This window comes from Neolamprologus brichardi, chromosome 22, assembly GCF_056152115.1.
Source record: "Neolamprologus brichardi isolate AB-2024 chromosome 22, ASM5615211v1, whole genome shotgun sequence".
Lineage (NCBI taxonomy): Eukaryota > Metazoa > Chordata > Actinopteri > Cichliformes > Cichlidae > Neolamprologus > Neolamprologus brichardi.
The window spans coordinates 1894746-1919834 of NC_142124.1; the positions used below are offsets into that span (position 1 = coordinate 1894746).

The 25089-nt window shown below is 40.2% G+C and overlaps 1 protein-coding gene and 1 pseudogene across 1 annotated transcript in view; one reads left to right on the plus strand and one right to left on the minus strand.

Annotated features, from left to right (window-relative positions):
* Nucleotides 1-2142: 2142 nt before the first annotated feature.
* LOC102784049 (H-2 class I histocompatibility antigen, Q10 alpha chain-like) overlaps nucleotides 2143-25089 on the plus strand; it is a 41582-nt gene continuing 18635 nt past the window's right edge. Inside the window, exons 1-3 of the mRNA XM_006809120.3 lie at nucleotides 2143-2293; nucleotides 17224-17496; nucleotides 17710-18000. Coding sequence (XP_006809183.1) covers nucleotides 2239-2293; nucleotides 17224-17496; nucleotides 17710-18000 — 619 coding nt within the window. The 5' untranslated portion in view covers nucleotides 2143-2238. The remainder of the gene's footprint in view (nucleotides 2294-17223; nucleotides 17497-17709; nucleotides 18001-25089) is intronic.
* Nucleotides 22254-23353, minus strand: LOC148096563 (syncytin-A-like; annotated as a pseudogene).

Sequence of the window (25089 nt, forward strand, 5' to 3'; positions counted from 1 at the left end):
AGGGAGGATTCAGGGTCACCTGATCCAGCCCTAACTATATGCTTTATACCGCTCGTCCACTATGGCAGAAAAGACAATTACATCATCCAGATACAACAAAATGATTGGTGAATCTGGGAACCAAACATTCTCTCCATCAATCTTTGAAATGTGCTTGGTGCATTACAGAGACAATCCTTTTGTCTCCGTAATGCATCTGTAATGTGGTTAAATATAAATAACCCAAAAAGCAGTCTTCTTTTGGAATTGGAAATGCAAAGGGGCTACAACTTCCTCTAATCACCTGACTCTCCAAAAGGTGATGAACTTTCAGTTCGTCATGTGGGACATTTCACTATATGAAAAAACGTAACTTTACATCACATACAGATCTTATATCTGATTTTAAAAAGATGATTAATAAATCGTCTTTTTAAAATTGGGGCAGCCCTAGGACATGCTGGACAGATTATATCTCTCAGCTGGCCTGGGAACGCCTTGGTGTTCCCCCGGATAAGCAGGTAGCTGGGGAGAGGGAGGTCTGGGCTTCTCTGCTTAGGCTGTTCCCCCCATTTATTTTTAAATTGGTTTGATGTTTAAAGGCACGTAGTGACAGGACATAGAAAACACTTCCTTCAAGTGTGTTAAACTGCAGGGGCAAATCTAGGTTCAAAGTAGCTCAGCTCCCATTCATACAGTGGTTTGCAAAAGTATTCGGCCCCCTTGAACTTTCCCACATTTTGTCACATTACAGCCACACACATGAATCCATTTCATTGGAATTCCACGTGAAAGACCAACACAAAGTGGTGAACACGTGAGAAGTGGAACGAAAACCAAACATGATTCAAACATTTGTTACAAATAAATAACTGCAAAGTGGGGTGTGCGTAATCATTCAGCCCCCTTTGGTCTGAGTGCAGTCAGTTGCACATAGACGTTGGCTGATGAGTGCTAATGACTAAATAGAGTGCACCTGTGTGTAATCTAATGTCAGTACAAATACAGCTGCTCTGTGACGGCCTCAGAGGTTGTCTAAGAGAATATTGGGAGCAACAACACCATGAAGTCCAAAGAACACACCAGACAGGTCAGGGATAAAGTTACTGAGAAATTTAAAGCAGGCTTAGGCTACACAAAGATTTCCCAAGCCTTGAACATCCCACGGAGCGCTGTTCAAGTCATCATTCAGAAATGGAAGGAGTATGGCACGACTGTAAACCTACCAAGACAAGGCCGTCCACCTAAACTCACAGGCCGAACAAGGAGAGCGCTGATCAGAAATGCAGCCAAGAGGCCCATGGTGACTCTGGACGAGCTGCAGAGATCTACAGCTCAGGTGGGGGAATCTGTCCATAGGACAACTATTAGTGGTGCACTGCACAAAGTTGGCCTTTATGGAAGAGTGGCAAGAAGAAAGCCAACAAAAATCAGGTTAAAAAATAAAATCTGATTATTCTTTGTTTTTACATTCATCAGGTCCCAATCAGCCCAAATAGCAAAGAGAAATTAAAAAACGAGCAAAGAGATCCATTTTAAAGACATTCACAGTGGCAGTAGCGGTTTTTGAAACGGGCGGTTACCCAGGATGGCATCGGTAAAAGAAGTTGTTTGCACCCACGCTGCCCCGACGTCATGCCAACGCATTTTGGGGATTGCATGGGCACCGATTAAAATTTTAATCACGTTAATGGTGATGACGGCATTAACGTTGACAGCCCTACAACAAACACAAAAACTAAAGACATTATGAAAGGACTTATAATTTGCACCAATGTGTTTTCTAAATTCTATCAAACACATATACGCAAAAAGTGAGCACAAGGGCCCTCAGTGCGCCTGCTTGCTGCTGTGCTGAAGTCTCACACACAACCTGTTGAAAGGGGAGGGGGCGGGCTGCTTCCAAATAGAGCACATTTCATTTATAATGTTGTTAATCCAAGCCCATTATGTATTAATTATTTTTCCAGGGTTGTGTGTAATCCCAGAAAAAAAGCCCTATACAAACCGAATCTGTGCACTCAGGTGTAGATCTGTTAGGTTATGTTGTAGGGTTGGGTGTTGATACTGGAGTGCAGAGGCGGCAGAGGGAGTGCTCGCCCTGCACAGTGATTATTTCCTGGTTTGACATTGCCCGGTTAATCTACACCAGTTGCTCCGGAAGACCGATCGTGTCGAAAGAAATGGCGAGCATACACGATTCAAAAAACGCGAAAAAATGAGTTTAAAACGAGAAAAAGGATATGCTTAGGATTTCAAATGTTCGTCTTCGCAGTTCTTGTCCTTTTGGGGACATTACTCAAGGCAAGCAGTGGTGAGTTACAGTTTCTAAGCAATTTTAATAAGTCGGCTTAAAAGTGAAAGTAAAGGGGTGCATATTTTATGGCGTTATTTTCGCGCCTCTATTCAGAGCGCACGTAAAAAAAAATTGCAGGAGCAAATGTTGCATGTTGAGGAGAAAATGATTTTGAGCGAACAAAATTCATTTCTGCGTGCAAGAATGTATTTCAGTCTTTGCGATTATCCATATATACACACAATGACAGCCCCTCTCGCTCAGTTGTAACAGGCATCTCCGAAAATGTTACTTTTGCAAATATGTGATGTGATTAAGTTTATACAGCAACATTCTCGCCTGGAAATATCTTAAAAGTTTATTTAGTGATCCAGAGAGAGAGAAATATTTCAAACTCCGACACTCTCCGTTCTTCCGCCACTACCCCGTTTAGGTTATGGACGACATGCATTCTGGGATATTTCAAATATCTATTATTAGAAGCAAGTATCACAGTTGTTACAAATGAATAGAACTTATGCCCCCTTTTTCTCTAAACAAAACAAACGAGAAAAAAAACACCCTCTATGGGCCCCGATCCCCCGACTGCCACAAAAATTATATTTTCCCAAGATATGCAGGTAAAGGGTGCCAAATTAGTTCAAAATCTTTCACATTGCCATTCTAATATATATATATATATATATATATATATATATATATATATATATATATATATAAAAATCCTTTTTTTTTTTTTCCTCAAGGTGAAGAGTATTTGTAAGCTCTGCAAGCCACATCTTTAACACAGGAACCTCTTTGCCTTTCCAAAGCTGCAGGATCAGTTTCTTTGCGATGATCAATGCATATGACATAAACCTTTTTTTGAGAGTGTTGTAAATTCTGTGTTTCTTTGGAGATCCCGAAGATAATTACTGTTGGATTTGGCTCAATCTTGTTTTTAAAAATATTAGAAATGTAAGTAAAAATGTCACACCAAAAACCCCGAAGCCTTGGACAAAGTGCAAAACTATGTAACAGATTTCCATAATGTGTCATACCTTTTTCACAGAGGGGAGTCTGGGTACATTTTGTGAAGTCTTACCCTTGAGTAATGCAGCGGCGTGTCCAGCCCCCAGGCCACCCCGCCAACCAGACTGGCCACCCCAAAGTTAAAACTATAAAATTTAATGAAATATCAAATGTACGATTATGGTTTCACAGTGAAGCTCAGATGTCCGAGGGTAAGTGAATGCAGCACCGGCTTCTGCACTATGAGCATCATGTTAGCAAAGGTAGGAGAGCCAAGCAGGAAAGAGGCACCACAGAAAACATTTTTTCGGGGAAAGATTAACAAGTTAACATAGCTGTACTAGCCATCGGACATTTGCGCGGTGGGCTGATGACTTTTTTTTTTTTTTTTTTTGTGACGGCATGAACAATGAAAGGTGGTGGATTGGATGCTGGCCATTTGTAAAAATAACTCAGTTGTTTAGTGGTGGCTATGGTGGAGCTTCCACAGAGGCAACAGGTGGATGAGGGAAGGGGAGGCAGGAGGAGCAGAGACCCGAGGCAGCCGCCGGTCCGAGTGTCAGGTGAGCTGATCTTCAGGTAAGAAGTTATGACCTGCAGTCTGTCTGGGTCAGATATAAACCAAGTTTAGTTTATTTTCGTTATGCTGACTTTTTACAGTCAGTTACAATAACTCGTACTGCGTGAGCTAGCATAATGTTTCTATACAGCTGTTTGGTTGCTATGATGTTACTGATAGTGAACTTTATTTTATTTATAAGGTTAGTTAGTAGAGTTGCCAACGGCTCCTTAAAAATGGAATGGTCCCTCATTCAGAGAAAATATTACTCGTTTGGTATTGAGCTGAGAAGAGACTCAGTTTGTCCCGTGCTTTAGCTGGAATGGAAAAAGACACAAAGCTGGAGTTTTTCTGTCTTTATGCTGCAGCTGCCTCTTATCTCCCCCCCCCCCCCCTCCCTCTACTGTTGCTACTTCAATCATGAAACTGATCAATGATCAGCTGATCAACTTTTCTCTCGTTTGTTTATCGCCCACTTTGCGCCAGAAACAGGAAACCAGCGGATGTCGCGTTAAACAACAGCAGCACGTTTAAGCTTGATCAGCTGTTGTTAGAATTTATTTAATATTAATTTCTAGTATCAGCTGATGTTTGCTGGAGCCACAGCTGTAAAGCTGCTGGTCATGATGTCGGTTTGGATATGTGGTGAGAGGGAAACATGAAGATGAAACCAGGAGACGTCCTTACTGAATCATCAGAGCTGAACAGGTGATGGAGAAACAGGTTTACCTTTTAGGTGACATGGATGAGTTGAAGTTCTGAACTGTTTCTGAGAGACAAATAACACCAGGATCCTTTTTTTATGTAGCTGACAGCTGGTAACTGTGCAGGGGCGGGTCTAGCAAAGTGTTGCCAGGGGGGCAGGTAGGGCATTAACAGGGAAAGGGGGGCACAAAGAAATACATTCTTATTCTCATTTAAAATGTCTAGCTTTTATTAAATAATTATCTGAATCTTGCGAACAAAGTTTTTATCTGACGTAAATGTATAGAAATCATACATATACCAAAAAGACAGCATTTGTTTTCATTCAAAGGCTTTATGGCTTTAATACCTGGGGGGCCGGTCTGTAGTCAAAATGCCCAATTTTCTGTCCCAGTCCAGCCCTGCAGGTTAATACTGGCAGTATCACCGTGCCAGCTGACTGTATTTCATCATCAGCCAGTGTTGTTCTTTATACATTAATATTACCAAAGTTTACCATAAGGCAGCATATAAAGTATTTACTTGCTTTCAGGTTTCATTCAAATGTTAGTCTTTTCAGTTGTTTCCCCACTTTTTTCCTGTTTCAAAATCAAACACCAGTTTGTAAGAAAATGATCTTCTTTTTTTAATAGGCATTGGTTTTGCATTGGCTAATTTGCCAATTGTATGTTAAAAATGTTCATATTTTAATATTCAAAAATGTTTTTGCCCAAAACATATGTGCACTACATGTCAGTAAAAATACTATGCAAATATTGCTGTCCTTGAATGCTGAATAAACACTGACTGATTGTATCTCTTGTACTTTATCAACACAGTATCTAAAAACTTTGCACCGTAGTGGTTAAAATCTCATTATAATAAGAGTTAAAAGCACATTCGGTTATTAGGTTTATAGGGTTATTGAATTATGGTAAACGGTTGGTAGAATTGTTTTTAACATTATCTGCCAATTACATCTGCCACCCTTCTCCAAATCTGTGCCCCTACCTGGCCCCCCCCCCAACAAAAATTTTCTAGACACGCCACTGGAGTAATGTAACCTGCGTACAATTTTATACTGAATTAAACAGTGACGGGAATTAATAAAAAGCGTTTTTATATTGCGTAACACCTCCTGCCAAAAATCTTCCGATAGGGAATTTCCTAAATTCCTTTTCCCACTCCTCTTTAATTGAGTGAGTTGAAGGTGTACTCATCTCCTGTAGTGAGTTATAGAATAATGAGATTCGCTGTCTGAACCCCCGGCTATCACTAAGGCATCTATCCAAGGTGTCACACGGCATGCTTTCAAACTGCGGCAGATGTGTGCGGATATAATTTCGTAGTTGAAGATATCTAAAAAAAAAAATGGCTGCGCGGTAGTCCAAATCTATCTATTAATTGTTGAAATGACATGAAGGTGTCATTTGAATACAAGTCTTTTAATTTACGAATTCCCAGTTCCTGCCACACGTTGAAGGCTCCGTCTGCACATGATGGAAGGAAAGAGGGGTTAGCTGTAACAGGCGTACTCATTGATAATGATTTCAGTTTAAAGTGCTTAATTATTTGTTTCCAAATTCGCAAAGTGGTATGGATCATTGGGTTATAATTATAGTGTGCACTTGTCAAGGGAGTAGGAGAAAGTAATATTCCACCAACACAGTAAGGAAGGCAGTCCTCCCGCTCCATCTGCAGACCATGGGGGAGTAACGCTGTATCATCCAGTAAGAGGGAAATTATTCTTAAATTTGATGCCCAATAATAATGCATAAAATTAGGTAGTGCAAGTCCACCAAGGGATCCGTGTTTACGTAGATCATAGGTGTCAAACTCTGGCCCGCGGGCCAAATTTGGCTAATTACATCTGGTCCGCGAAGCCATACAAAATTACTATTAGAGCTGGCCTGCCAGTATTATACAGTGCATGTACTGCTAATACTACAATTCCCAGAATGCTCTGTTGGTGTTTTGGCGCGTCAGTCATGACAGGACCCATTAGCACCCTCTTCTCTGTTGACCATAGTCATAGCAACCATGCAAATACTGCCATGCTACTGATCCCAAAATGGAAAAAAGAGAGGCAGAAAACAGGAGCTTTCTGGACAGGTGGGAGAAGATGATGACAATTTGATAAATGATAAAATTTAATTCAGAAGGCTGCAAATACATTTTTTATTTAAGAAATGAATTCCACTGATGTGTTATTTAATTGGAATTTTGATTTTGCATGTGTGCAATATTAAGTTATATATATACGTTTATATAAGTTATATATATTGTTTAGTATTAAGCTTTGCTTGTTCCATATTCAGTTTTTCAGCAAAACTTGTTTGAGTCCATAAGAAAATATCCATTCTCATATCTGGAGTACAGATGGACCGATCCGATATTACGTATCGGTATCGGTCTGATACTGACCCAAATTACTGGATCGGATATCGGCGAGAAATAAAAAATGTAATCCGATCCATTAAATATCAAAAAAGCACCTCACAAAACTTGCTACAGACTTAACTCGGCTCATAACCGTAGCACGTCACAGCAGTGTGCATCACGTGATAGAGCGGCTGTGTGTGTTTGTAGCCTTGCTAGCAAACCAGCATTTCATCTCCGAGGAAGTTTTCCCAGAGAGAAGTAAAGCAAGTGTGTAAGTTCATCTCTGAATGTTTGTAAAGCATTCCCACGTTAAGCTTAACAACAGACATATGGAGCGACTGCCTCTCTCTCTCTCTCTCTCTCTCTCTCCTGCTGCTACTTCAACCGTGAAACTGCTTAATGATCAGCTGATCGGCTTTTCTGTAGCGAGTCCGTCTCTCTTCTTAGTTTTTGGCCCACTTCTCACCAGAAAGAGGAAACCAGCGGCTGAACCACAGCAGCACGTTTAGGCTTGATAAGCTGTTGTTAGAATTTATTTAATATTATTTCTACACCAGGATCTTTTTCTACGCAGCTGACGGCTGGTAACTGTGCAGGGGCGGATCTAGCAAAGTGTAGCCAGGGGGGCCGATAGGGCATGAACAGGGAAAAGGGGGCACAAAGACATACTTTTCTTTCTTATTCTCATTTAAAATGTCTAGCTTTTAATAAATAATTATCTGACTCTTACACCCAAAGTTTTAATCTGATGTAAAATATATAGAAGTCCATTACTGTATATAGTAACTGTTAAGTCTAATATACCCTAGTAAGCTATAGTACTTTTTCCTTTGGGAAGATACCATCTGTGCAGTCTGCAATTCTGTTGAAGAAAGATGTTGAATCTATTTAATTATTCTTGAAAAATAATTTATTTCTGTGCATTTCCCCCTGCATCAAATTAAATTTAATTACATCAATTAAGCATCATGAGGTGGAGGGTGGTTCCCTTTTTTTTTTTTTTTTTGCTGGGAGTTTGCAACCCTATTAGTTAGGTTGCTTAATATTTCTGCTAAGTACTCTTTAAAATACCAGAATAGGGAGGATAGAGTAGGTTTAAGTTTATTAGATTGATCAGTGTTGCTGAACTAGGAAATATAGTGCAGTGTATTTTTTACATAAAGGTATAACAGAATAGCTTTAGTTATTTATTTAAACTTGAGTATAAACTTATACAAAATGCAGCAAGATATTAAAAAAAATTTTATTGATTAAAAAACACACTATATCGGATTCATATCGGTATCGGCAGATATCCAAATTTATGATATCGGTATCAGTATCGGACATAAAAAAGTGGTATCGTGCCATCTCTAATCTGGAGGAAGATTTTTTTTTTTTTCTTTTTCTTCAATAAATATTAACGTTAGCCCGCAACTTTGATCCAGTTTTGAATTTTGGCCCACTGTGTATTTGAGTTTGACACCCCTGACGTAGATGTTCTTTTTTTTATTCTGTGTTTTGTAGTTCCATATAAATGGCATAATAATGGCATCCAACTTTTTGAAGAAAGATTTGGGCAGGAAAATTGGGATATTTTGGACCAAATACAGATATTGCAAGAGAAATACCATCCTTATTGAGTTCACTCTTCCTATCAATGAGATATGGAGCGTCCTCCAAAACTGGATGTTGTTTTTTAGCTTCTCCAGTAGAGGGAGAATGTTTTCTTTTACTAAGGAACTATATATTCTTGTTATTGTGATGCCCAGATATGTAATTTTTTCATAAGTTATTTTAAATGGGAGAGATGCAAGCCACTCACTACTTTCAAATTTGATGGGCAATACTTCACTTTTTCCCCAGTTGATCTTGTAACTGGCAAAGGTGCCAAATTTGTCAGTAACGGAGAGGGCTGCTGGGAGGGAAGTTAGGGGTTTTGTTATGTATAGTAAAATGTCATCAGCATAGAGCGATATAGTATTAGAAGTATATACTGTGTCATAGCCATATATATCAGGGTGAGTACGAATTGTCTGTGCCAGGGGTTCCAGAGCCAGAGCGAACAATAATGGACTAAGAACACATCCCTGTCTTGTCCCTCTGCTGAGCTTAAACTGAGTGGATAATGTTTGGTTTGTAAGGATTCTGGCTGTGGGGTTCTTGTAGAGTAATTTTATCCAGGAGATTAAATCTTGTCCCAGTTGAAATTTCTCTAAGACAGCAAAGAGAGGACCACTCCACATGATCAAATACCTTTTCGGCATCTAAGCTAAGTACAAGTAGATCCTGTTGCACCTTGGAGGAGTAAATTATATTAAATAGACGCCTAAGATTATTAAAGGAACTCCTATCTGGTATGAAGCCTGTTTGATCTGAGTGTACCAGTTTATCTATTACCATATTGAGTCTACTCATTAGTATTTTAGCCCAGATTTTTTGATCCGAATTTAATAAAGAAATAGGTCTGTATGATCCCACTTCCTCCAAGACTTTACCTTCTTTTTGGGAGTACTGTAATAATTCATTCAATGTTGGTGATAGATTGCCCACTTTGTATAGATGGTTGTACAGTTTAAGTAGATATGGAACAAGTTTAATCTTGAAATGTTTGTAAAATTCATTCCCTAACCCATCTGGGCCTGGACTCTTAACATTTTTTTTTAGTAAACCAATAGATTTAGTCATTTCTTTAGTTGTAATCTCAGCATTCAGGATCTTGTGATACACCTGATCTAACACAGGGAGGTCACACTTATCTAAAAAGTCCTGCATATCTTTAGGCCCTGCAGTGGGATGAGAAGTATACAGAGATTCATAAAACTGTCTAAAGTTATCATTAATGTCTTTATGTGATGTAACCAGGTTTCCATTGCGTGATCTAATTTTGTGAATCATCCTGTCATTTTCTAACTTCTTTAGCTGTCTAGCTAACAACTTATGTGGCTTGTCCCCAAATTCAAAGTACTTCTGTCTTACAAAGGTGAACGCTCTATTCATGTTGCTGGTTAGTATTTGATTTAGTTTATATTTTAACAACACAAATAGTGTTGTACTTATCTAAAGAGGGAGCCCTTGCATTATTGGCGTCCAAATCGTGGATCATTTTTTCTAATTTTAACTGTTCCAATTTATTATTTTTATTCCGTGAGGCCTGATATGATATTATGCACCCCCTGATATAGGCTTTAAACGTTTCCCATAACATGTCCGGTGAGGTCTCTGCATTATTGTTTATATCGAAGAATAAAGAGGTCTGAGAACTTATATAATGTTGAAATTTTAAATCGCTCAGTAGTTGTGGGTCAAATCTCCAATTCCTATATGCTTTGGTGAAGTTGTTAAGTGCAAAGGAGCAGGTGACAGGGCAATGATCAGAGATAATAATATTGTGATAGGTTACATTATGAACAAGGGGGAGCATTTTTCCATCTACCAGAAAATAGTCAATCCTTGAATAAACGTTATGTGCAGAAGAGTGGAAAGAATACTCTCTACCTGATGGATTTAAAGTTCTCCACACATCACAAATATTCAGATTGTTCATATATATTTTAATAAAGTTGCTACCTTTACACAATGTGTTTTTTTTTTTTTGTTTTTTTTTTTTGTTTTTTTGGAGAGGGATTTATCTAAGTATGGGTCTAACCCAAAATTAAAATCACCTCCAATTATTAAATTACCATTAGGTATATCTGGAATTAAGCTGAAAACCTTTCTATATAACTCTGGGTCATCATGGTTAGATCCATAAATGTTCAGTAGAATAATCTGAATGGCGTGCAGCTCCCCGGTCACTAATACATATCTACCATTCTTATCAGCTAGTGGAGGTATGCCTGAATGGAGTATCTTTCTTAATTAATATAGCTAACCCTCTGGTTTTAGAAAATGTTGAGTAATACACCTGATTAATCCATCTACACCTAAGTTTATTATGAGCAGCATTTTTCAGATGAGTTTCTTGTAAAAAGATAATATCCGCTTTAAGAGATTTCAAGTGTGATAACACTTTGCCTCTCTTAACAGGCTCATTTACACCTTTAACATTCCATGTACAAAAGGTTAAATCCACATTCTTTACATTTCTATTTCCATTGTCTTGCATTTGAATAAATTAAGGCGGCTTAATTCTGGTACTCTCCATACTTATGCAGTCAAGATATGGGCCCCAACCCTTCATTGGGATCCGTAAACACCAGCTCCGTATCGTTGTATGTCACCCTGAGTTTGGCAGGGTATAGAAGTCCATATTTAACTCCAGGTTGGTCTCGAAGCAGATTCCTTACTGGAGTAAACGCTGCATGTCGTTTTACCAAGCTTCAAATTCTTTCTGATAGAAACTTTTCGTAGTATTTCTTCCATGGTGTGGTAGTAATGTATCCTCGCGATCAAGTGTCGTGGCGGGGCTTCATCTTCTGGGGTCGCTCGCAGTACTCTGCGTGCTCGGTCCAACAGCGGAGTTTCATCCAGGTCCAATAGATCTCGTAACAGCTTTGCCACAAAATCACTGACGCGCTGACCATTCTCTCTGCCTTCAGGTACCCCGGCTATCCTTATATTGTTCCTCTTTGAACGCCCTTCCAGATCAATGCATTTTTCAGTCAGTTGTTCCACTTTGCTAGAAAGTTGTTTAACTTTTTCTTCTAATTTCACCACGGAGTTTGATGTGCTTGTAGCCGATTCTGATAAAGACTTCAGCTGTGGTTTTCCATCACAGTTCTCAAAGCTGAAATGGCCCCATCATTTTCAACCCTCAGCGTTGCAATTTCCCCACGCAGAGTATCACAAATGTCCGCTTTTATTTGAGTTATCTTGGTGTCCAAAGAAGCAATCGCAGACAGCACTTGTTTATTGCCTTGTGTGTACTCCTCATGTGCAGAACTAGCGGGCGTGCTAGCTTTAGCGCCGTCATTTTCAGCCGAGGCCTCACCAAGATCGGTCGTTTCAGTCGCCACTTGCTTTGGGTTTGTCTTTTTTTTTTTTGGTGGCATTTCGAAAAAGAATGCACTCTTCACAACCACTCTATTGCTTTTTAAGAAAAAGATGTGTTACTTTGATGATTATCGCAATTTCAACAAGTCAGGTGCAGGAGCCACTGACACACGCATCTACACCCTCTCATAGCCTACCCGGAAGTCGTAGCCATTCTGGGATATTTGCCTGGGCAGAATTTTTTGCATCTAAGTCTGTGATTGGTTGGTTTTGTGGCACAGTTACAACGGTGTACAGAGTTAAGTGCGCACTAAGCACTAGTGATGGTAAATTTGATTATTTTTACTGAATCGAGTTTGAATGAGTCACTCACCAAAGTGAATCGGGTTTTTTGAGTCATTTGATTCACTGAGTCAGTTGACCAGAGAGTGCAAAAAATATACATTTTCACTCAAACTTAATTTGTTTCTCTTTTCATGTAAATCCTACTGCTAAGATGAGTGATTGAAAAAGAAAACAACTATTTAATAGAACAAAAAAGAGCAAAACAATTCTAAAGGGAACATTCATTTTATTTATTTTAATTTTATTTTATTAGTATTTTCCTTGAATGTGTCAAATATATATTTTCTCATCTAAATGTTCACTGAGCTGTGAGCCGGGGGGCGGTAATGCGCCTTAAAATTGGTTGCCAACCAAGAAGAAGAAGAAGCTGTGAGCCAGGAGGCAGGGGGTGAGTGAGTGGCTGGCTGTATCCCAATTCAGGGTCTGCAGCCTTAAGACCTCAAGGGCTACTCAAAGACCGCTAAGGCCGGAAGTGCGAGGCTTCTTAAATGGGATGGTCTAGCCTTCGTCGCACTGCCCAGGGTCGCCTAGCAACCATGAAACCGCTGGAAACGTGTCATACAGCTTTGTTTGACAGAAATGAAGGAGAAAATCTTTTGTTCATTTGTTTGTTTCTACATGAGCTCTGTGTGATTAGCTGAGTATCTGAGGCTGAGACCACAGGACTGTAAAACATGATTGTTGGGCTTCATTTCTGTACTGAACAGTCATTTAAGATTAGCTAGTAAATAACAATTAGCTAATGTTGTTCATGAGACTAAAGTCATCTCACTTTGGTAATGTAAATATAATATTAAAGTTATTATTATATTAATCTGTAATGAACTCTGTGTCAAATACTGAGCTTTAGTACAGATTCAAGTTGCAGTTATTTATATTTCATATCACCTTAAATCTTCACTCAAAGACACTCAAGTATCTGTGACAGTGCATATATAGGTGTATCATATATAAGAGACAAGTATTGTTCTTTTAATATGTTGGCATTACTAAATTTGGCTCAATGCTTACATATATGTGTAAAAAGGAGAATGTACGAGCTGTGATAACTGTTTCTGATCAAATGAAGAGTAGACTGATATATGAAATATTCCTTTATTGGGTGAGAAAATCAGACCATGTCATAACTGCTTTAAGTCACACAGAATAGATATCAGAGCCTTAAACAGGCTGACTTCTGCTAAATGGGTCAAACTGGGAAGAAAGTCTACAAACACATAACATCCTTATAGAATATGATGTAACACTATAGATCAGCTTAGCTCAGAATATATAAAGCATATAAACAATTACAGCGATATGATGCAACATACACAGCAGCTACTGATCCAAAATACTCAAAGCTTCATAGAACTGAAACAAACATTTATTTTTAGGTCCGTTCTGCTGCTGATACATACTTTAGGTTTCTGAACATTAAACTTGTTGCTGCCTTTCATAGTGTGTAACTTGAAGGCTCTGAGTACTTTCTCCCACACTGCAAACACGGGATGATAACATTATTTGAACATTACCTAATAAGACTGATTCAGCACAGACAGTTAGTGATGTTAAACTTTTCTAGCAGTCCTTCACAAACAGGGAACAGTCTGTCTATTCTCTCCATCTGTCAGCTGCTGCTGGCTCTTCCTCCTCCTCTTCCTCACACACTGCTGAGTTTGTCCTGGTGGATCATCAGGGGTGCAAAGCCTCACAGATGATGTGCAGCAGTGGGTCCCTCAGTCTGTCCTCACTCTGGACACTTGCAGTCGTCACACATGGAAATCAAATGTGTGATGAGCTGCAGGATTCAAACACAAGTGTAACTTATAAACACATGTTCATACTTTTATTCCACAATCAGAGAGAAAGAAACAGAGAAAAACCAACCAACTTTAAAACCAAGTAAAAGCTGAACGTACAAACGTCACTAATGTCACATAACTTTGCCGACATGTGGCCAACAGTAATGTTTTAATGTTCTTCATTATTAAACATTTGCACATAAATAAGTGACGTCATATTCAGTACTTACTTTTGAAAGTTTACTCTTCGGGCCCTTCGCTTCAACCGTTTTTTTTCCCGGCAAAATTATCCACACCACTGCCGCGCTATGAATTGTGGGATATGTTGGACCATGAAGGATACACGGACCCATCCTTAAAATTCAGGGAAATGAAGGACGCATTTGAGGGCCACATTTCGAGCAGCCTTTGAATTGGGACAGCCTTCGGCGCGTCGCTGTGACGTAATCGGCCTTAAAATGCCACCTTTAAGGCTGCAGAACCTGAATTGGGACACAGCCAGTGAGTGATTCGTTCATGCTACTATTCAGCACAGGAGGGAGGGGGTGAGTAGCTTAAATGTGCTGTTAGCATGTTAGCAAAGCGACGCTATTGTGAACTGAGGAGCTATTGTCTTGATATGAGCTTCTACTCAGGGTTTTTTCTTCCAGTTTAGACCAAAAATGTTTTTGTTAAGAAACTAGATGTTGTGTTTTTCTCCACAATTTTAATTATAAGCTAGATACATTTCTACTAATGAAATTAGTTTGCTAACAGCAACAGGGATGAGTCAGTGAGTCAGTTGGGCTTGTGAATCATGATTCATGAGTCAGTAAAATGATTCTTAGTATATTGAACGAATCGTTCATGATTCGCACATCATTACACAGATGTTGTGAACGTGAATGACACACTGAGAGCAGGTCCTCAGGATCGAGCAAGAGCAAATGCCAACAACTGAGCGAGAGGGACTGTTATTGTGTGTGTATATGGATGATCGCAAACACTGAAATACATTCTTGCATGCAGAAATAAATAAAAGAGCATAAGAGAGAGAGACATGACAGGCAGAAGGAAAATGAGATAAATATGACAGATCGGGAAGGCATGTTAATGAACATGGAATATTTGTGAAATTATTTTACACTTGTAACTGAGCTTTTACTGTCTTTTTGTGTAAAAAAAAAAAAAAAAAAAAAAAAAAATTTCCAAATAAAATAATATAAACATGATTTTTCACATCTACAGGCGTTTTTCCATTGTTATTTTACTTTAAATGTGTAAATTCAAGTTTTTTGTAATTGTATAAATTTTTTGTTGTTTTTATTTAAATTTTTTTGAAATGTTTTGTTTTTCATTTAACCCGTTTCCTGATGGTGCAAAGATTTATTACCCGTACAGTTCTAATAATCAGAACAGATGCAAAAACAAAAAATACTTTAAATCAAGTCTAAAGAGATTTATTTAAAAAACTGTGACAAAAATAACCCAGATGTGCTTATTTACTGCTGCTCATTGATTTAAATCAGTGACTGAAATACCAAAGGGCCAAACCTTCTGATTCATGGCTCTTAAAACATACAGTGGTTTGCAAAAGTATTCGGCCCCCTTGAACTTTCCCACATTTTGTCACATTACAGCCACAAACATGAATCAATGTTATTGGAATTCCAGGTGAAAGACCAACACAAAGTGGTGAACACGTGAGAAGTGGAACGAAAATCATACATGAATCCAAACATTTTTTACAAATAAATAACTACAAAGTGGGGTGTGCGTAATTATTCAGCCCCCTGAGTCAATACTTTGTAGAACCACCTTTTGCTGCAGTTCCAGCTGCCAGTCTTTTAGGGTCTGTCTCTACCAGCTTTGCACATCTACAGACTGAAATCTTTGCCCATTCTTCTTTGCAAAACAGCTCCAGCTCAGTCAGATTAGATGGACAGCGTTTGTGAACAGCAGTTTTCAGATCTTGCCACAGATTCTGGATTGGATTTAGATCTGGACTTTGACTGGGCCGTTCTAACACATGGATATGTTTTGTTTTAAACCATCCCATCGTTGCCCTGGCTTTATGTTTAGGGTCGTTGTCCTGCTGGAAGGTGAAGCTCCGCCCCAGTCTCAAGTCTTTTGCAGACTCCAAGAGGTTTTCTTCCAAGATTGCTCTGTATTTGGCTCCATCCATCTTCCCATCAACTCTGACCAGCTTCCCTGTCCCTGCTGAAGAGAAGCCCCCCCAGAGCATGATGCTGCCACCACCATATCTGACAGTGGGGATGGTGTGTTCAGAGTGATGTGCAGTGTTAGTTTTCCACACACAGCGTTTTGCATTTTGGTCTCGTCTGACCAGAGCAGCTTCTTCCACATGTTTGCTGCGTCCCCCACATGTTTGCTGTGTCCCCCACATGGCTTGTGGCAAACTGCAAACGGGACTTCTTATGGTTTTCTGTTAACAATGGCTTTCTTCTTGCCACTCTTCCATAAAGGCCAACTTTGTGCAGTGCACGACTAATAGTCCTGTCCTGTGGACAGATTCCCCCACCTGAGCTGTAGATCTCTGCAGCTCGTCCAGAGTCACCATGGGCCTCTTGGCTGCATTTCTGATCAGCGCTCTCCTTGTTCGGCCTGTGAGTTTAGGTGGACGGCCTTGTCTTGGTAGGTTTACAGTTGTGCCATACTCCTTCCATTTCTGAATGATGGCTTGAACAGTGCTCCGTGGGATGTTCAAGGCTTGGGAAATCTTGTTGTAGCCTAAGCCTGCTTTAAATTTCTCAGTAACTTTATCCCTGACCTGTCTGGTGTGTTCTTTGGACTTCATGGTGTTGTTGCTCCCAATATTCTCTCAGACAACCTCTGAGGCCGTCACAGAGCAGCTGTATTTGTACTGACATTAGATTACACACAGGTGCACTCTATTTAGTCATTAGCACTCATCAGGCAACGTCTATGAGCAACTGACTGCACTCAGACCAAAGGGGGCTGAATAATTACGCACACCCCACTTTGTAGTTATTTATTTGTAAAAATGTTTGGAATCATGTATGATTTTCGTTCCACTTCTCACGTGTTCACCACTTTGTGTTGGTCTTTCACGTGGAATTCCAATAAAATTGATTCATGTTTGTGGCTGTAATGTGACAAAATGTGGGAAAGTTCAAGGGGGCCGAATACTTTTGCAAGCCACTGTACCTGCTCAGTAAAGGATAAGAGATGGTGGTGCATATGGTGCTTCTCGCCTGTGGGGAATAAATACATTTCCCTCTATGTTTTCCCACCTGTGGGACTTTCAGAGAATCACTCCCTCACTTACATCTACACGGGACTCTCCAAACCTGTTGGACTCCCGGGCATCCACGAGTTCACAGCCATGGGTTTGCTGGACGACAAGATGATCGACTACTTTGACAGCGAGAATCAGGCAAAAATTCCCAAACAGGAGTGGATGAAAACATGTGTACCTGAGAATTACTGGAAAGAAGGCACACAGTCCCGCAAGAACAAGCTGCAGTGGTTTAAAGAGAGCATCAACATTCTGATGCAGCAAATGGGACAGAATGATTCCGGTAAGATCCCAAAAATGTGAAGGATCAATGAAAAAAATCAACAAAACAGAATTTATATCAAAGCATGCTTTAGCCTTAAATTAGGTTAAGATCAAATGTTAAAAGTTTTTTAATCATTTGACTTGTATTCAGGTTTCACCCACTGCTTCTTCTTTCCTTTGAGTGTTTATTTTTCAGTTTCCTTGTTCTTTATTTCATCCTCCCTTCTTTTAGTCCTGCATGTTCTTCAGTGGATGGTGGGCTGTGAGGTTGAAATGCAGCCTGGTGGCAAGCTCAAGTTTCTGCAGGGATTTTGGAAGTACAACTACGATGGAGATGACTTCCTGTACTTGGATAATAAAGGCCAAGAGTGGGGAGCTGTGAATTATGTGGCAGAACTCACCAAGAGAAAGTGGGACCACTACTGGAATGCTAAAGGCTACACCAAGAACTACCTGGAGAACACCTGCATTGATTGGCTGAGCAACTTATTGAATTGTGGGCAACAGCAGCTTAGAAACACCTGTATGTATGACTTAAAATCATAAAATTAAATTGTAGAAGTTTTAATATAAATTAACAAACTTGAACAAAAAATGGGAAATATGGGACACCACATCACTGTCTGTATATACACACATCTTTAAAAAAAAAAAAAATTCCCCACTCACCCTGCAGGCGGTCTATCCTTCAAGCGCCGGTCCTCTACCAGAGGTCTGGGAGCTTGAGGGTCCTGTGCAGTATCAGACAATATAATCTTGACAACATAAGACACGCAGCATGAAACGCATAAAGGGCAAAAGGAGACTAAAACACAGGGGTAAACTGAAACTGACCAAAACCAGAGCAAAAGTCCCACAAAAAAGGTGCAAAAAGTCTATGAAAGGCACTAAAGCTCAGGAGATGGTTCTTAAAACTTTCAGGGGGCCGACCTGGAGGGTGACGGCACAAAAGTCCACAGTTAATTAGTTCGGGGGGCCGTCTTGGAGGTTGACAGCACAGCAGTTCATAGTTCAATGGGTCAGGGGGCCGACCACGTGGAAGGTGGCAGTGGGGAAGCAGGTATGGCTGGCCACACTCGAGCGGCTTGGCTCGTGGCCAGCGGCGACGTGGACGAGACCTGTCAACATTCTCTGTAAGATTAAGGTCGACTATTGAACAGCGTAAATTTGAAAGTAAAGGCTTTAAAACCAAGTTAACGCTGAAAGTACAAACATCACTAATGTCACATAACTTTGCCGACATGTGGCCAACAGTAATGTTTTAATGTTCATTATTGAACATTCGCACATAAATAAGTGACATAATATTTAGTACTTACTTTTGACAGTTCACTTTTTGGCCGCTCTGCTTCAGCTGTCTGCCGTATTTTTTGGCAAAATTATCCACACCCACCGCCGCGCTATGGATTGTAGGATATATGGGACCACGAAGTGTACACCAGACCACACTTCAAATTTGGGGAAATCGACGGTGCATTTGGAATACTCTTCGGATTGGGACAGCCGTCGTTGCGTCGCTGTGACGTAATAGGTCTCAAAATGCGTACTCTGAAGGATTGGGTCACTGGATTGGGACACAGCCTAGGAGTGCAGTCAGCTTCTTCAGCCAGTAGGTATGAACCATGTCGGGGCCGTGCTGTCCAACTCTTCATACTGGAGACCCTTTCTTGGATGTCTGCCACTGTGATGGTTACTGGACGCTGCTCGGGGAGGTTACTGTCGTCTGCTCTTAGATCCACTATCCACTGAGCTTTTCAGTTATAGGCTGCGTCCTTCTGCTCTTCTTGTATTGTTCTATCCCCAGCCTTGGTGGTGCTGTTCTCATATTGGTCACCTGCCACTGAGAGTACACCTTGGATGGTGCTGTGAAGAACAGCTGATTTATTCTCCTGCCTTGTATTTCTCGGGTATACCTCTTCACGCGGCTGGCCAAGGCTGTGAGTCTTTGCTGGACAGTTTCCAAGGCCTCAAGTATGGACAGCTTGCTGTAATTCTAAGGCACCTTCTTCATCGGGCCTTTCCGCAGCTCCAATAGTAGGCTAATTTCCCTCCCTGCTTCCTTGATCTTGGCCTCTATTCTCCTTCTCAAGGGAGGGTACTGCTCCTTGTGGCTGTTCATCTTGTAGCCAAGCATGTTGCTGATCACTGCTGCTGTGGTGTATCAGAATCAGAATACTTTATTGATCCCTGGGGGAAGTTATTTTTTGTTACAGTGCTCCGTTATAAACCAACATTAACAAGACAGACAATACACTAACTAAGAATAGTACTGTGTGTGTGTGTGTGTGTGTGTGTATATATATATATATATATATATATATATATATATATATATATATATATATATATATATATATATATATATATATATATTAGATCAGCTAATTAGTCTTGGTAGTGGTCGCAGTAGGTATTGTCCATTGTGCTGCATTCAAATCATCTAGTAGATTTTCCAAGGGTACCCTCATATAGTCTTGGTAACTGGTTATGGAGGCACACAGGACCTACATGGCCCTGTGTGGAAAAAATGATTGCTCCTATACCTAATAACTAGTTGGGCAAGCACTCTCTGCTTGAGAGCAAAAAAAAAGAAAAGAAAGAACACTCCTTTCCTATTGGTGTTAAGATAGACCATGTTGACCAATCAAAGAATTATATGGCAACATTCAATTCAATTCAATTTTATTTATATAGCGCCAAATCACAACAAAAGTCGCCTCAAGGCGCTTCATAGATACAGAGAAAAGCCCAACAATCATATGACCCCCTATGAGCAAGCACTTTGGCGACAGTGGGAAGGAAAAACTCCCTTTTAACAGGAAGAAACCTCCGGCAGAACCAGGCTCAGGGAGGGGCGGGGCCATCTGCTGCGACCGGTTGGGGTGAGAGAAGGAAGACAGGATGAAAGACATGCTGTGGAAGAGAGACAGAGATTAATAACAGATACGATTCAATGCAGAGAGGTCTGTTAATACATAGTGAGTGAGAAAGGTGACTGGAAAGGAAAAACTCAATGCATCATGGGAATCCCCCAGCAGCCTACGTCTATTGCAGCATAACTAAGGGAGGATTCAGGGTCACCTGGTCCAGCCCTAACTATATGCTTTAGCAAAAAGGAAAGTTTTAAGCCTAATCTTGAAAGTAGAGATAGTGTCTGTCTCCTGAATCCAAACTGGAAGCTGGTTCCACAGAAGAGGGGCCTGAAAACTGAAGGCTCTCCCTCCCATTCTACTTTTAAATACTCTAGGAACAACAAGTAGGCCTGCAGAGCGAGAGCGAAGTGCTCTAATAGGGTGATATGGTACTACAAGGTCATTAAGATAAGATGGGGCCTGATTATTTAAGACCTTGTATGTGAGGAGCAGGATTTTGAATTCTGGATTTAACAGGAAGCCAATGAAGGGAAGCCAAAACATGTGGCACTTGGTTGTTTAGGGGGGGGGGTTAGGAGTGACCCCAGTGAGAGAGAGTGAGTTTTCACATATGAGAGATTGGTGACGTTTAGCATGTTTGGAGATTATAGTTAGTGTGCAGTGTAGTCGTTGTTTTGTGTGTCAGTTATAGTGAATGTCACAGTTGTTCCAAAAAAGTCACCATAGGCAGATTGCAGTGTAAACGCTATTTCCAGGCGGAAAACAAGATGAGTGATATACCTCGTGTTGTCATACCTGCAAGGTTTAGCCCTGTGGTGTGCTCCTCTGTCTTATAGTGGACAGAAACTAATTTTGGAGTGGCACAAATAATTTGTGTGCCTTCTTATTTGTTGCAGAACATCTGATTGTTCTGTAAATAGTTTTAAATGGTTATTTAAAAAAACACCTGAGGCCTTTGCTGCATTTTTAGGTAAATAGTACCATATGACTTTGTTTTTTTCATTTTGACATACCGTATTAGCTCAATTGATTTTAATTCAGACAAAAAAAAACCCTGAAAATCTAACAAACAAACTCCAAATTCAGATATGTGAAGTTGCATTAAAAAAATGATATCAAACACAGCAAGATAAACAGTTTTTAAATATAGAGGTAAAATCAAGAGTAATCAAAAAATTATACCCTGGACCCCAGAGGGTTAAACATGTTGTAGTCCAGCCTCTGAATAAAAAACCTGTTCTTGATCCCACGGTTCTTGCAAATTACAGGCCTATCTTCAAACTATCTTTTCTTTCTAAAATCTTTGAAAAGATAGTTTACAGCCAGTTAATGCCCTTTCTGGAAAGGAAAAATGTTTTAGAGGTTTTCCAATCTGGTTTTAAATCCTTACATCAGCCCTTTTAAAAGTATTTAATAACATATTTTTGGCTACTGACACTGGCGACTTTGTTGTCCCTGTACTTTTAGATTTGACAGCTGTGTTTGATACAGTGGATCATGCCATTTTACTCTCTCGTTTGGAGAAGTTGATAGGCATAAGGGGCACAGCACTGGAGTGGTTCAGGTGTTTCTTGGCAGAGTAAACTGACAAGTCTCTGTGACCACGTGTCCTCCTCCTCGTGTGGTGTCCCAAAGAGCTCAGTTCCAAGTCCCCTTCTCTTTTCTTTGTATCTACTCAGAAAAAATGGCATTGCATCAATTCATTCTGTTTTATACAGCACCAAATCACAACAACAGTCGCCTCAAGGCGCTTTATATTGTAATGTAGACCCTACAATAATACATACAGAGAAAAACCCAACAATGCAAGCACTTTGGCGACAGTGGGAAGGAAAAACTCCCTTTTAAATGAGATATCAGTATGTAACATCTTGTTGATAATTTTCTGTCACATCATCATTAATCACACAAAGTCTTCATGTTCCAACAGGTCGGGGTCATCATCATCATCATTTGTCACGTCTATGTATGCAGCAACAGTGGAAACAATTATGCGGTTAATCATGAGCTTTAGACATGGCAGGATACATGTTACAAAAACACAAAATAAAAGTAAAAATATCCCAACTCCGATGAGCAGTCTTTTTAACACCTGTAACCAGGAGCCAGTGTAAAGCCAAGAAAACCAGTCACTTGTATTACTCACATAGTCCTGATTTTGGGCCTGTTGGATCTGTCTCAAGGCGTTCAGGGCGTCAGTCATGTTTGTTTAGTGTACATTGTCTGGTATGTAAGTGCAGCAGGTGTTGTTAAAGAGGACGCAAAGTCCCCCTTTCTCTGCTAGTATCATGTCCAGAGCTACTCGATGTTGCATCACTGCGATCCGTAATGCATCGATTTCCTGGTTCTGCTGTTCGTTGATTTTGCACGACGCGTTCAGGAAAAGTCCAAAACGGTAGTCCAGAGTTTCAATCCTCAGCATGTTTTTTCCGGTTCCCACCCAGGGGAACAATGTGTGGAGTACTTTCTGTCCGGTAGTCCACAGTTTGAATTCCTTGGGTACGTCGCTTCCCCATATTGGGTCATGTGTTTGAATTTCGTTGATCTTCTTTTCCGGCGTACAGTTGAAGTAGTGTTTACTGCGGTCATTCTGAAAGTGTGGTCTGACAGGAATATAGGAGCACATGTTCCTGTCCAGCCTGGGGGTAGTATGAAATATGCCCGTTGTCCACATAGCCAGGCCATTCCTTGCACCCAGTATGTGCCATTAGATGGTCCAGTTGTGTTCACAGGGGAACCTTCTCTCCCTCCAGCGGTCCGGTTGCAGTTAGTGGTGTTTCCAAGCCGCCTGTTACCTTTGTTTTGCTTATAGCACATGGAGTGGTTCTTCCCTGGGGTTTGGTCCAAGAACACTGGGAAATGGATGGATGTATTCCGGTTTGTCACATTGAAGTTGATCCAGAAAAGTTGATCACATGCTCCTTTATCAAATCCAACGTCTTCATTGGTGATTTTCTTGTGTTGTAACCCTCCTAGAAGGTTGACGTGAAGCGTGTAAATCATAGGTGTCAAACTCTGGCCCGCGGGCCAAATTTGGCCCGCAGCCTAATTACATTTGGCCCGCGAAGCCATGCCAAATTACTATCAGAGCTGGCCTACTGGTATTATACAGCTAATATATATATTGTTTAGTATTAAGCTTTGCTTGTTCCATATTCAGTTTTTCAGCAAAACGTGTTTGAGTCCATAAGAAAAGATTCATTCTTAAATCTGGAGGAATAAATATATTTCAATAAATATTAATGTTAGCCCGCAACTTTGTTCCAGTTTTGAATTTTGGCCCACTGTGAATTTGAGTTTGACACCCCTGGTGTAAATGATAAATGGGTTTGTGTCGTCGATGGTGGGCATATGAGAACAGACATAACAGTCTGTATTTGCTGATTCTGCCCTGGTCCTGGTCCATTGTTCATCCAAGGGTGGATGTGGTCTTGTGTCATGTCCGTTAGGTGAGAGTTGTCGTGTGTCCATCTTTTCTGTCTGCCTCGTGGTTCAGCTGTTGTTGGCTTCAGCTGGGGTCCTGTAAGGGTGAGCATCGTAGTCAAGGTAACCAAGAGGGTCCACCTTCCCATGGCTGCGTACAGGTCCGTCACACCCTACTGCTTGGTTACCCTAGAGTTGGTCAATAGCTGGAGGTGGAAGTGCGAGCAATGCTCAATCAGCACTTCACCCTCACCACTGAAGCAACCAAGCAAGGGTGAAACTTTCCTAGTTGATTTCTGTGGAGGAAGTGGAATCCTCAGACTGTGGTTGCTATGGCTGCTGCTTTTGTAGCGTTGTCAGCAAAATTGTTTCCCTTTGTAATTTCAGATGTGCTGCACATTTGCAAATTGCTAAATTTCATATCACATGAGGAGTTTCCTCCCGTTTAAACAGATGTGTGCCATGATAAAACCTTTCTCCACACACTAGAAATAAGAAACTAATTTCAACCCTCTGTTACATCTTATTTACTTATTTTATAATCCAGTCATTTTTCCAAATCTAGTATCAATCAACTAATTTGCATATCAGCTCATAATGCGCTAAGTTGACAGGTCACCAGAAATGCACGTTCAAAATATTATCACAAAAGAGAATTTCCTTCATACAGTAAATTACTTGTGTTGCATCAATCAAACAGAAAGCATCTTACAATTTATTGTATTACCAACTAAATTTATTGTCTGATTACTGCTTGGTCATACCAGACTCTCTCTCTGTCTTTATTTTTTTCTTTTTCTTCTCTATTTTCACAAACGTTTCACCTGTTGTCCTGCAAGCTGGAGAGTTAAATGTCAGCAGTGGATAAATTCAGCATTTGACAACAAAACTCTGTTAAGTTTTCCCTGCTTTAACAGCAATGGGAGATATAGGCGCATGTATAGTGTGTGCTATAGTGTAAGCTGCTCTTCATTGCATGTATGTGTGTTAGTACACTTGCATGCAGGGCCTGTAGGCCTGTCTCACCCAAAAGGGCATTTTCTTAACAGCTGCCTTTCTCTCGTGTGTGTTAAGAAAGGCAAATGTGCTTGTAGCAGTTGTGAGATTATTATGCTGTTATATATTACATTATACCTGTAATCAAAATGAGTAAATCATGATGCTGCTATAGGCCACATCATACTTCTGAATTAAAAGAATGTGAAAATTATTAGATTTATTAGATAGGTTTGTATTATCCTATACTGCTGTGCTGACTTACTGTGAGTGAGTTAGACTATTTCATGACATTTAATACTGCTGAGTTATGAAGACAC